The 14,375-nt window shown below is 40.2% G+C and overlaps 1 protein-coding gene across 15 annotated transcripts in view; it reads left to right on the forward strand.

The window, feature by feature from the left end:
• Nucleotides 1-14,375, forward strand: part of ANKS1B (ankyrin repeat and sterile alpha motif domain containing 1B) — a 1,093,604-nt gene that overhangs the window by 1,031,268 nt on the left and 47,961 nt on the right. For 5 of the 15 annotated variants that reach the window (XM_063076110.1, XM_063076116.1, XM_063076120.1 and 2 more), the window contains one exon: nucleotides 9,621-9,695. The exons of 6 other annotated variants lie outside the window; for them this stretch is intronic. In XM_063076110.1, coding sequence (XP_062932180.1) covers nucleotides 9,621-9,695 — 75 coding nt within the window. The remainder of the gene's footprint in view (nucleotides 1-9,620; nucleotides 9,696-14,375) is intronic. 4 more of the 15 variants (XM_063076111.1, XM_063076112.1, XM_063076121.1 and 1 more) reach the window with 1 other exon arrangement.

Consider the following 14,375-nt stretch of genomic DNA (forward strand, 5'->3'; position numbering starts at 1 on the left):
ATTAGAAAGACAAGTGCTCAGGTGATTGTAGCATTCTGTAAAGACCATCTTTTCGTTCTAGCATTATCCTTGCTTAAAATGTATATTGAGAATCAAATTGGGATTTTCCCCTTTATTATTTTATTGTGTAAATACAAATTCTGCCAAGAAGCATGTATCACAATCAGAAGGATCCATGTAGAATGATCTGAAAGCCAGAGAAAACAGAGGACATAGATGGAATCCTTCTCTGCCGATTCAGGTTACAAAAGTAGGTAGCAAAGGGTATCTTACAGTAATAACATGTTATTATTGAAACATGGTTAGATAAAACATTAAATGAAATGGAAGGGATTTTTTCCTTAAATGAAATTTAGAACTTTTTTGAAATACACATTGCACAAAATTGTTAGCTAGAGAAGCATCGATATGCCAGAAGGACATGTGGCACATGCTTAACCATCTCTGGGAAAGAAGAAAGATAGTAATTTTATCCTTTTACATTTTCCCTAAGAGAGAAGGCCTGTTGTTACTGGAACTTCTACCTACTGCTTTGGCATGGGAATTTATAGAATCAACCTCCAGAAAATAACACAACTATGTTGAAAGGAATAGCATTTTACAAAGTGATTTTATTTTCCCAAACTAAACAAGTTTTCTTATTACTGTGTCACATAAGGGTTTTTTTTCTGGCAGCTGGCTGGTAGGGGGATCCAAACTCTCGACCTTGATGTCACCAACATGGCCCTCTAACCAACTGAACTAACCGGACAGCCCTCAGATTTTTTTTAATGTCCATAAGTTAGTGGCTAGTTTTTAATTTAGATTTTCATCACATAGCCACTACTCAGAAAGGCTCACCCTGTCCATGATTTCAAAATTTTCTTCTGTGAAGGTCTAAAGAGCAACTCCTAACACTTAAGCCCAGACAGATATATATAAAATCACAAAAGAAGGTGTAGAATAGACTCCGTAAACTTTCATTAGGAGCTTCCAGCGTGACAGCTTGTCAAGTTGACGAGCTGACACACCAGCTTCAGAGATAGTTTGGTATGTTGACGATTATCTGTGCCCTGTTTCAAGCCAGGAACTCTAGACCAACAGCCATCTATTACCAAAGGCATCACCAAGTGTAAGTGGAAAATGGTGCTTTTGTACTTGGAATTTAAACCTGGTGTATTGTGCTGCATATCTTGTTTATTAATGTGGTCAGTTAATTGCCCCTTCTCAAAATATACCCTGCTCTACCTGTGACAACTTTGGGGTTAGAAATTCCAATATGATTAGTGTCTTTCAGGCAACGGTAATTCCAATATGGTTAGTATCTTTTGGATCCTATACATTGATCTTAATAATTGGAAGAAGTGGGAAAATCATTCAGATGGGTTCTTTTTTAGGTTTTGATAGTCATCTTACAAGTCTGGCTTCTTTCATTCTCTGTCAAGTCCATCAAGGAGGCAAATTAGAGGGAGGTGGTTCTGACAGACCCTAGGCAGACCTACACCCCTGCGGTCGTTTTGCTAGAGAAGCTCTGATGTGTGCGCCCCCCTCCATGTGCTGGTGCCTAACCAAGGTGACTGTTTCCAATTAAAATCAGACCATGGATTTTTTAAAAAAACATCAATAGAAAAGATTCTATTTTCAACTGAATAAATAAGAAATCTGACAATATATAAAAACCCTATTTCAGTGGAATTGACCTTGTGACATTTAGTAGTGCCACAGGCTTATTGACATTGAGGAGCTTGTTCACAAAGAGGCGCACCAGGCTATTTTTCCACTTGTTAAATTTTTGGAATGTTTCTCATTATTTTCAGTCCAGTTCTTGGGTCCACAGGTCAGCTTGGGCTGTTTTAATCTGACTTTGCTAGATTTTCAAGGGTAGATTTTCTTTTTCCAATGTTAAAAATAAAGAGAAGGTTCTAGAGGAAATAGGGCTGATTATGGAGTCCCATCTCAGTTAATTCTGTTTGTATATGACTGAAGTAATTTATCAGTCAGGACTCTTTTGAATGCATGTAAGTAACAAAAATCCAACTCAACGTGGCTTAAGTGGAAAGGGACATGTATCAGAATCGTTCCACTGCAGAATCCAGGGGATCCTGGTTCCACCTGCTCTATGCCACCGTGCTCTCTGGCTCTCCCAATTGTGGCTGCTCTATGTGTCACGGCTGCTCTCCTCTGGGTTGGTTCTTTTCCCAGACAGGCTTTCTCTACATGTGGGGAGTTTCATACTCAAATCCTGTTCAACTTGAACCTACAAGTAAGAGAGCTTATCATCCCAAGAGTTCCCCCTGAAAATGTCCCAGTATTGAGTCCCATCAGATCAGATCAACCTGGTTTGGATCTCTTGTCTGTCTCTGGGCTAATCACAAAGGCACGCGCACGCGTGCATGTGCATGTGTGTGTGTGTGTGTGTGTGCATGTGCGTGGGGGGGGACAGAGAGAGAGAGAGAGAGAGAAGCCAGGCAGAGGTCACATGCCTTGGAGGGGGTAGGGGAGTTAGCTCCACCTGAATCCTGTAGACTGAGGGGTAGGTAGCAGCTCCTCCCATGGACAGGCAGGGAGCTGTTACCAGAAGTGGGATTGGTTTCTAAACAGGCAGAAATAGCAATAGTGGGCACCTGAATAAGCCCACTTTTACTTTCGAATTCTGAGAATGTCTAATGAAAAATTGTTCCATCACATGGGTATTGATTTCCTTTTTTCATACTTAATTTGATGAGCTGTTTTGGAATGCCAGATTTGAAGTAGTGAGATTAGGGTTAAGAATCCCGTCTCTGATATTTATTACCTCTGACCTTGGACAAGCCTATTAGCTACTTGAGAGCCTTAGTTTTCTTTTCTTAAAGTGAGGGTAATGTCCACTTCACATCATTGTTGTGAGGCACAAATAATGTAGTATTTGTCAAAGTATTTTATACACTAGGAAGCTGTACATTTGGGTTGTTTTAGAAATTATTATTACTTTTTGGAGATACCTTCAAGTTTTCTGCTACACTGTTTTTGCAACTGCCAGTGGGAATAAATGCATTTTAAAGTAAAGATCATAGTATTTAGCTATATTTTATAAAACTATTTCTATTTTCCTGCTTGTAAGCCCAAACGAATACCTCTCCACTAATATGGAAACAGTAGTTCTTATAAATACAGACACTTCCCAGAGGTTCTTATACACGATGTAACCTAGTTGGCATTGGAGCTCTTTGGGAAAGGATTTATGGATGATATCCATACTTAAATACTTCAAAAATGTAAAATATCTTTATGAGTTAGTATATTTCAAAATATTTAATTATATTTTATTCAAAAAGATTTGCTTTCTCTTTTAGTAAAGTGTATGTAGGGGTAAGGCCTGACTCTTCCTCAGTCATTTTTTATTCCTCTAGAATTAAGCACTCCATAAATACTGTTGACCAAATTACATAAGGTTATAGGCACCATAAAACCACAGGGCTCTCAGACATGACGGACTGGACATCAACTGGGATGGTCTCAGTTAAACCTTGTTTTTCCATATTTTTCATAAGGGTAAAATGGGGAAATAATGAGGTCTCAGTAAATATCACTGAATGAATGGCTTTGTCCAATACCTCTTTTTTACCAGAAGCAAGAAACAAATGTTGAGCATATAGTCAATAGATGGGTTTAAGTCAAGAAAATGACAGCCTCAGTTTGCAAGAGCAGAGCATAACATATATTTTCATGAGATGTTACAGGCAAAGAAAAACATACTTTGCAAAATCTTGTTTTTTTGTAGCAATTCATGTTGTGATAAAAAGGCTGATTGCCGCTTTTCTGAATGAGTTATTAATATTTCTGCTTTTTAGTCATCCTGAAAAATGTTTGTATCAGTAGTGATGACATCCAAACTTTGAGGTAGAACAAGTAAAATAGCCTATCTTGCTATAAACAGCATGATCCCAGTTGACTTAAATGCCCTGCAACCTCCGGAGAACCTGAGGAGCTGTATATCGAGATCTGGATTGTACGAGCAATGTTCTTTTTCTTCTCTGCTCTATTTTTTTCCCATGAAAAAATTGCATAAATAATTGTGTAATGCCATTTAGGGCTACAACTATCATATTAGGGAATGCAGGTTATATATATTGTCTCTACAAATGAATAATAGGCATATCATAAGCCTATAATTCTCCCCTACTTTGGCAGCTGAGGACTTAATTTATGTGCTATCAGTACCAGAATCAGAGTTAACAAGGAAAGAAAGAAAGAAAGGAGGGAGGGAGGGAGGGAAGCAGGATGGGGAGGAGGGGGACAAGGGGGAGGGGAGAGAACCTTAAACTTGGGCAGGCAGTACTGGAATTTATTTATTTATTTATTTATTTATTTATTTATTTATTATTTATTTATTTATTATTTTTTTTGACCGGCCACACCGCGCTTAGCCAGTGAGCGCACCAGCCATCCCTATATAGGATCCGAACCCGCAGCGAGAGCGCTGCTGCGTTCCCAGCGCCGCACTCTCCCGAGTGTGCCACAGGGTCGGCCCAGTACTGGAATTTATATCATGCCAGTGGACTTGTGATAGGACCAGACGTGCTGCTGACTTCCTCCTACTTTTGACAGTTTGATTAATGCTGACACCAGCAATAGCGGGTCACACATGCAGATGTAGTTGGAGAAACAACTGTTGGCTTAGCTTCTCCCTACTGGTGGGTGATTACTAATCTGCCCAAGAATCTTCCCCATAGACACAGAGGAACATCACAGTCATGAAGCTTTGGAAGGACTGCTCTTCAAAAAGGTGGAGAAATGACAGGAAGCATTTTCTTGAGTCCAGCATTCCCTGCAAATAAAATCGTTCACCTGAAACCTTTTATAAAAAGGGTCAGTGGTATATTTGTTTCTTTCTTTCACTGTTTAGAAGTAGAAATAAATAGACATGGACACTGAACTTCAGAGGTTGACAGTGTAGCTGAAGAAAAGAATCTAAATCCCATGCAGTCATTAGAGGGCTGAGTGTGTATCTTGAAACTCACCCAAGAGGACAGGAGGAGGCTCGTTCTTCTGTATACAACACTGGGACAGACAAAATGATCAGAGGCTGGCCTGCAGCCTCTGGGCAACGCAGGAGAAACAAGGTTCTGAATTTCTAATTTCCAGGCAGAGTTCAGTTTGTGCCCACAGAAGAAGATGCCGCGGGGCTGTCACTGCTGGAAGAAAATATACATATGGGGGGCTGGGTGCATTATTCCTTGACTGCGCTGAATTTGACTCTATCCTTTGACAGATCTCATCTCATCCAAGTCTCTACTCCAGGAGCCGCTGAGCTACTGACCAAGGCTTCCTTTGTTAGGTTGCCCTTTTTTTTCTGCCTTTGAAGCTGTTTTGTTTGCTCTTCAAGTTTGTTTTCATTTTACTTTAGAAGTGCTGTCATCCAAGAGAAGGAATGGACTTCATTATTCTCTTAGCTTTCACTCTGAACCTTTCATATTTCTCATTGAATTTTTTCTGGTCAATTTCTGAACACCCTGAAGTGTGAAAGTATTATGACAAACATAAGGGAGAAACAGAGGAAAAGAGGAAAGCCTTTTTTTTTTTTCCCCAGGGCTAGAACAAGGCAGAAATTTTCATCTGTGATAGAATCTGATTGGAGGGATCTATTCATAAAAGTTTCTTTATTAAACTAGCTACACAACATCAGCAATCTCCCAGAAGGTTTCCAGAGCCTAATTGGTGTTGTTGAATAGATGGTGCTGTCACCAGCTTGTTCTGTTCCGAGACCCACCGTCAGCCTCTCAGTCCCGGGTTACTACTAATTCTGACAGTTCCCATATACATTGATTAAAAGCAGGGGTGGTTGCTATTTACTTTGTGACTCGTGCCTTGTACCCAATAGGTGACCACTAACTATCTTTGAATGAATGTCAGGGAGATAGGTTCTTATGCTCCAAACTTTTTTCAAATTTTAAATTTCTACTTGAAAGTATAATTCTTTTACAGTGTGGAAATCGTAGACTAGATTTGGATATTATCTACTTTGGTGCTTGGGGAAGGTTTTTCTGAGAAGGCGACATTCGAGTGGAACCGGAAGGAGGTGAGGGAGTTAGTTCTGTAGTATCTGGGGGAGGAATGTTTCAAGCCGATGGAGAAACAAGTGCAGAGGGTTTAAAGAAAGAGTGTGCTTTGCTGTCAAGAAGCGAGTGAGTAAGGGGGGTGGTAGGAGAGGCGAGCAGGGAGGTGAGGCAGAACGGGTGGCATCGTTAGGACTCTGAGTTCTCTGCTGGGTTAAATGGAGCTGCGTGGCACGATCTGGCTTTCATTTTCAATGGGTCATTTTGCTCTGGTGTTGAGAATAGACACTGAGGGGCAAGGATGAAAGCAACAAGACCAAAAGCTAATGGAATGATCCAAGTGAGAAAAGGTAGTGGCCTGGACCAGGTAGTGATAGGAGGGTGAGAAGATTCTAGAAGTAGATTCAGTAGGATTGAATGTGAAATTGTGAGAGAAAGGATGGCTCCAATAGTTTGAGACTGGGCAACTGGTTGAGATCCTATTAAATGTCAAAATAGAGGTGTCGGTTATGCAGCTTGATGTCCAAGTCTTGAGTTTAGGGCAGAAGTCTGGGCTGGAGATAGAAAATTGGGAGCCAGTACTGGATGAGACCTGGTATAGCCAAGAAGGATTCGAGAGGGACTGAGGGCTGATGCTCCAGGAATGGTCAGATAATAGGAACCACGAAAAGAGTCTAAGAAACAGGAGGAGTGATCAGTGGTGTCGAATACATCAAATAAACCCCTTCCCTCAACTTAACATCATCCTCAACCTCCTGCTCAATTTCTCTTTAAGCGAAACTCCCCAGGAAGTGTCTGTACGGTCTCCACTTTGTCTTTTCCTGTACTTACCTGAGCCCACTCTACTGAAAATGAAATGGCCTTTCCTTCTCCCCCAGAGAGGAATGTACAGCAGCCTGCCCTTCCTCTGTTCTGTGTGACAAGCTTGTGTACGTGTGATGGGGTTCACGGGGACGTGCAGGACCCTCTCCCCTGCCTCCTACCCAAGAAGCGTGCATGTGCCCTGGGAGGGCTGAGTGGGGCTTGAAGGAAATCTCCTGTCAGAAACTGTGCATGGGGACCCACCCTTTACCCCAGCACAGCCCTCCAAAGAACTTACGCAGGGACATGGTAGAACCTAGGTTGGGCCACCTGCTGCACAGAGGGCATGGGAGGCCACATTAGTGTTAGCTAAAACACAGTGACAACCATCAGAGAGAACTCAGCACAGCTGGACAAGGAAGAAGCCCTTGTCCTACTATACTCTCCTCCCCAACTAAACACGTGAAGGAGGAAGAGCTTGGAGTGGGGGACATCCAGAGACAGACCACGCCACTCCACCCCACTCCCTCCAAAGAGAAGAGCAGGGGAGGAAAGGACAAAGTGCAGATCAGTCTCTGTCACCCTTCTCGGGTTTTTTAAGCCCCAAGACTGGTATGTGATGAGGGAGGGGAAAGTTTGAATCAGCTATGAGATGAGATTTTATACAAAATGGGTTCTTCGTGACTCAGTGTGACCAGTCTGCCCAAAATGTTCTTCTCGGGTTTTTTAAGCCCCAAGACTGGTATGTGATGAGGGAGGGGAAAGTTTGAATCAGCTATGAGATGGGATTTTATACAAAATGGGTTCTTCGTGACTCAGTGTGACCAGTCTGCCCAAAATGTTAAGTGACCTGGTGCTCATCGGGGCAGGAAGACTGGCCATGGCCCATTTGGGAGTAAGGATTAGAAAAGAGTAAAACTTTTAGGTGTTTGGACCCCTGTAGAATTGAGACTGTTCATGAACTGTTTACAGTTAGATATACTTGTTTTAGGATCTGTAAAACAAGCTCAATGTAACTAGAGCTTCCTCTGCCTTCCAGTGAAGTCAGTACCAGGCTCCCACTCCTTCCCAGCCATGCCAGCAGGCTGACACGTTGTCCCACTCCCCTGTGTGACCTTAGTAAGCCACTTAGCCTCTCTGAATGTCTGTGTCTTCATCTATCAGATGACAGGTGGTACCTGGGCTACTACCAGCACTAGAAATGTGTGAAAGTTGTAGAAGATATGATTTATGTAAAAGAATTAGCTGAAGACTGTGGGTAGGAGCGCTGAACAGGTCAGGAGACCCTAGAAGTATGTTTGGTGCCAGTTCAGTGGGTAAACCAATTAAAGCATGGAGTTAATATATTTACATCAGATGACAGCTGTTGTAAACAAGGCCAGGGGGGTGAATGGGCCCAAGACTTAACTTGCTAGAGAATTAATTTTTGAAAGTTAGGAAGAGGAAGATTCCCCTATGGAGAAAATAGAGAGGGAACAGAGAATAGCAGAGCTGGTTTATGTGGGAGGTGGTTGGAAGTGCCTTTGGGTCAGACCTTGGAGATCTAACTTCCTTAACAGAATGCTGGTTACCTGACAATCTGTCCCCAGCAAGCCATCCATATGGCAGAAGGGATGGAACACAAAGGTGTAGGTGGGCGGGGACGTGCTGTTGTAACTGGAGAGAGATGTTAAATCTCTGGTGAGTGTTTCTGGAGGGTGGGAGTGACGGAAACGTTTAGCCAGGGATAAGCTTTCTGTCTCATAATTTGTTCTTTACTGGGTTTCTAAACTATGTCGTGGTTATGCGCTTATCTCCTTCCTGCAATGATCTTTCTACAATCCACTTTTGAAATCTGGGGATACTTGCAGTGCTGGCTGAATATGTTTAGGCGCTCTGCCATTTTCTGTGATTCAATTTCACAGTGTCTTTTAGAATGATAGAAATCAGGAAAAGAACTCTGAAATGGTCAAGCCAAGAGCTCAGTCAGTTTATTTGATGGTTTCTGCTGTAATTCCTGGGAGGAGGTGTTGGTTAGTTTGGCTTTTTGTTCTGAGCAAACAGTATTGCCTCAGGTTGTTAATGGTGTGGTGGAGAGCCCAAATTATAGAGCTGATTCATTAGACTCACAAATCTTGTTCCCAAAAGTTTCTGCTTGAGTAACAGAACTGAGCTTCTCTGACCCCATCTCTCGCTGCCCCAGCCTCCTTCCTGCCACCTCCACCCCCAGTCCCACTGCTGGGAGGCACAGTGACACTTCTGCCTTTGTTAACCACAGAGTTTTGCCCTTGAGAATGCTGGAGGCATAAATATCTTCTAGGTTTATCAGATGGAGCAATGACTAAATGAGGAAAGTCATTTTATTGTGTCATTTGCTCTTGGTCATTGAAGATAAGAAAATAAAAATGTTTCACCTCTGTTAAAGGTTTTTTCTCATCTTTCTTGAAGTTAATGAAAATATTTATCCTCTGAAAGTAATGACATGAAGAGGGAGGGTACCTCTGTTCTTTCTGGCAAATGTTAAACACAGTTTGCTTTTTCCACGATGTGAATTTATTGGTACGTTACCTTGATATAACAGTAATGCATAAATGGTTTTGTTTTTTGTTTTTTTCCAGCCAACCCAAAATGTTTTTAAGCAAAAAGAATGACTTGGAAGTCAATTCTTAAAACTTGGGCATCCTAAAACATTTTTTGAGTGTTTCTTTTTAAAGAAATGTGATTCTTTGCATTTTAATATTTTCCTCCTTCTCTTCCTGGATGCTACCTTGGTAGCTACCATGTTTTAAATATTGACAAGATGAGATAGTTTTCTGTTTATATCAGCAGTCGTCTGTCTGTGAAATATGGACGAATCAGAACGCTGGATTTCCTTTCTCAGCGATCCATCAGGTTCATAATGTAAGGTTACAAATGGTTATTTCCTCTTCCTGAACTTGCACTATGTGATGTGTCGCAAAGTGTTGTCAATAGCTGTAGGTAGTGTGTCCTAGCAAAGCAGAAAATTTGTAATGTCTAGTGCCTCCTGAGATTCTTTGTCTATTACACTTCATTTACTGTGCCTCATGACGAGTTAATGTGCAAACATTGTCCTAAAATGAGAAACATACTTGGTTTTAAAGTCTATGGTTAAAATTTGTCCTGTGTGAGTTTTGGCTTTCATTCCAGGCATCTGTGTTAACTTGCTTTTACAGGAACAAGGAAAAGGGTAAATTGATATATATATACACACATATATATCAGTGCTATTCTTCCCCAGTTTGTACTCCCCCATGTCCATGGGCTACTCAACCCTTTGTGTCTAATGATTCTCAAAGATTCATGTGCTTTATTTGTGAGAAATATTTGAGTATGATTTGCATGACATTCTGTATACATTTTAATGGAAGTATGGGCGGAGGATAGCTGGGAGAGGCACTGTTACAGCTACAAAGTGGTTCTCAGCCTTTTTTCCATTTGATGATAACTGGACTGATCATTGGAATGTGTGTGAAGTTGTGGCGCATTTTACTCTGAGCTGCTTAATATTCAAAGGTTCACATTTCACTTTTGCATACTTTAGAAAAATTTTTGTTTGGAAAGTGAACATTTTAAAGTTTGAGGTAAAAGGTTTTTGTTTTTTACCTTTTGTATCTTAAAATGCCATCCTATTTTCAGATCCTGTTGAATTTTCCCATTGGCTAGCCTGCTGTCTGAGAGGTTGAGACATTTGGTTGAGAATCACTAAGCAGAATTCTTGGGTTGGCATGCAAAGGCCTCCTGAGCAGAATTCTTGGGTTGGCATGCAAAGGCCTACTGAGCAGAATTCTTGGGTTGGCATGCAAAGGCCTCCTGAGCAGAATTCTTGGGTTGGCATGCAAAGGCCTCCTGAGCAGAATTCTTGGGTTGGCATGCAAAGGCCTCCTGAGCAGAATTCTTGGGTTGGCATGCAAAGGCCTCCTGAGCAGAATTCTTGGGTTGGCATGCAAAGGCCTCTTTTGGGGTGCTGCATCAGGCCCATTCATCCTCCTGTGCATGGGACTCCTGCCTCTTGAGGATTGTGATGTCTATAGGTTGCCTGGCACTGGTACTCCTGAGACCCAGCAGTTCCTCCTGAACCTGTAAATGCTAACCACAGCTTTTGTATGTTTGGAAGTGGCCATCTCTGCTCTTTACCATCAAAAGAAATAAATTCAGTATAACCAAGTGCATTTGACCAAACTACCATTCTTTATTCTTGAAGGTTTTTTAAAAGAACGGCCGCAGCCTCCTGCTTTTGTGTGTATGTGAATGTTTGTAGGAGGCCTTTTCCTTACATCCACATCCAAATATAAGTACACATATTTATAAGCATGGAGCTATATGTAGCATTTGTCAAAGCCCTAGAGATTACAGACAGAAAATGTAATCACATGTATCTATGTTTGGGTAGTCTATCTCTGAAATTTATCAGAATTATTGAAAGTAAAACCTTAAAGGAACAGTTGTCATTTAAAATCATTTTAGTTTTTTATTAAGTGTTCTAAAAAAATAGAGAATAATGTTTGTTAATATTCAGATCTAAATTTACAAGCAGGTAGGTGGAAGAAGTTCCTAGTAGAAAAGGTTTAAAAGCTTCTATTTAAAAAATCAATTAAATACTAATTTTTTAAAAATTTAAAAAGAATAATACAAGGCTTGGAAAATACCAAACCTTTTTGTTAATGTTAGAAAACCAAATCAGAATCATGCCTTTTAATTATTTAATGACATCAGGAAACTTTTTTCTCAAGAAGAAAATGAGAATATTGAGAAAGTTTTCTCCTTTGTATTCTCAGAGGATAGAGAATATGTAATATTCAGTTTCCATTTTGGGGGGAGAGAGTGGTATGATGTGATCTGTTTTAGAATTTGCCTTAGGTGTCTGGTGCATATGAACTAAAACCTTGCAGCTATTTACTAACTTTTGAAATAACAGAAAGTTTAAAAGCTGCATTTTGGAATCTGCTATCTCATAAAAACCTATCTATAGACTTCTGTGAATTTTTGTACGCATTATAACTAAATTCAGTTAGTGGTTTTCATTTTTTAGCTGGTACTACAAGAGAATGTTCAATTATGTATTATATACGGCCCAATTAGTGTTCTTCAAACTCAACCAGACTGTGAATTTATAGGTGGCAGTTAACAGACACCTGTTGAGCAGAATCAGTTCTCCATTTAAAACTCTAATCTCAAATTACGTTTTCCCTTTATGTTAGAAGGTTAATTTTTATTGGAGTTTTCTCTCTGTTTAGTTGATGTACCTTAGCGTGTTTATAAAAAACTGAAAAAGCCTTAAGGCATACATATAAAAATAATAAATACCAAATAAATGAGGTGTCAATGATCACATTTTTGGAATATTAAGACATTCAAATACATGAACCTAAAGGCAAGATTTTCTCTAAGTATTTTAAGCTCTAAAGAAATAGCCTGAAGACATTTATTAAGAGTTCATTGAATCATTCTAATTTCTCTTCTGTAATTACTTAAGGAAGCCCTCTAAAGACCACTGTGTCAGTTATAGTTTAAAATATGACAGATTCTACCTGAAACTTTTACTACTTTATTTTTTTATTCTAATTAAATATTATTGCATCATTGTTACCCATGTTTAGATCCATTTTTGATTATAAACCATTATTTGAGGCTCAATACTTCTTGGGTCTTTTCATTTTTGTTTAATACTTAATGAGCATTTTTTTAAAGTGGAAAATTTTAAATTTGATTATAAATTTTGCCTGAGGAAATACAGGTATTATGTAGACATGAATGTACTATTCAACCAGACCTAACACTGGGCTTCACAGTTCAAAATTACTTTACATATGAGACAAAAATCTGTGTAGCAACTACTCTGCTTAACTCCTTCTAGCTCATTCCTGGTGTAATTCAGCCTCTCAGAGGGTTGAGACCTAAGGCACCCTTGTTCTCTGAACTCTTGTTTTTACAGGCAGTCAACCAGGTAAAGCTGAATTCCAGCCAAGGGCCAAGGTCATACCTCTCATTTGCAATAGTACAATGTTAAGTCCGGTTGGTAGAGTTCATCTGTTTCCATTAAATTAATTCCAGAGAGAAAAATCAATGTCTATAAATTGAGTCTTCTAAATATTCTTAGATCTAAGGTTTAAAAAAAAAGAGAGTGGGCCGAGCCCGTGGCGCACTTGGGAGAGTGCAGCCCTGGGAGCGCAGCGACGCTCCCGCCGCGGGTTCGGATCCTATATAGGAATGGCCAGTGCACTCACTGGCTGAGTGCCGGTCACGAAAAAGACAAAAAAAAAAAGAGAGGGCGCGATATAGAGAGAAGTTAATGAATTTCCAGGAAGAAAAGAAATTATATTCTTATAAATTCAATCTTAAGAACATTTTTCCCTCTGTTTGAAAATAAATTTTTGAAAAGAGCACTGAGTATGACAAAACTCAGTGTCTCCTTCCAGAAAGGTAGATTCATTTCTTGCAGGGAATTTTAAAATATTTGGACTAGAGCAGTGTTTCAAGGTCACAAAGAAAATAAAGTAAGGATTATATTTCTCTTCCCTCTAAGTATCTCCCCCCATAGCACCTAGGGGAGGCCCTATCAGATCACTCTGGATTCAAAGCAGGTGGTTTGTGATTTTGGACAAAGTAGAGCTATAGGAGAGCAGACGATGGCCCTGTTTAAACAGAGCTGAATGGATGTGCTGCTAATTTCTTCAAGTGGTTGTCAAATAAGAGATCGCAGTGATTTCCAAACTGAGGTTGGATGTGCTAGGGCTTGTTATTTCCAGAATGGCTGCTATAACTTATGTGGATGATGTAAATATTTGGATCAGCATTTGGCTGTAGTTCTGCTTTGAGTGTATGGAACCCACATTAAAGTTTAATTATCTAAGTGCGTGAGTTAATTGAACAATTAGAGAATGAGTTTGCATATGATTTGCATGCTTAATGTACTAATGTGAAATGTCCCCATAACCCTAGCTTCACCCTACCCATTCCCACCCCCAGCCCCATTTCCAACCCTTGCCCTGCAACCCATGGTATCCCCAGTTCCTGCCATGTCTGTTCAGGCTTTTTTGAAATCTGCCTGTTGAGCTTGGCCAAGGCAAACCTCAGCTGAACTATCATAGGGCTAACATGAAGATCTGATGCTTGGTTTGAGTTCTCACATCCGCAGACACTGTATCGAAGGATCTTTTGATGTCAACCAGATCCTCCTTTTGTATCATTCCACAGAGTTGCGTGCAAACTTCTGTTGTTCTGTTAACAGTGTTACCTGTGACTTAAATGTACAATACCTGTTTGCTACATCGTTGCTTTATTGAGGGAGGGGGGAGTAGAGGAGAGAAGTTTAATGGGGGAGATTAGATGATTTGCTAGATTAGGGGAGAGCTTTTATTTGGGGAGAGCTGCATGTTTCCAGAATTTTAAGCTATTATCACTTAAAGGTTATTACTCTAAGCTTCAAAATGATATTGAAAACCTAATATCTTACATTTTAAATTTTATAGTAGTTTTTTGAGAGCAAATCACAGCCAGTTGAAATAAAGACTGGAGAGAGAATAAAGATCCAGACATTTGAGAGAGAAGGAAAAGAAAAAA

This window comes from Cynocephalus volans, chromosome 12, assembly GCF_027409185.1.
Source record: "Cynocephalus volans isolate mCynVol1 chromosome 12, mCynVol1.pri, whole genome shotgun sequence".
In the NCBI taxonomy this organism is placed as follows: Eukaryota; Metazoa; Chordata; class Mammalia; order Dermoptera; family Cynocephalidae; genus Cynocephalus; species Cynocephalus volans.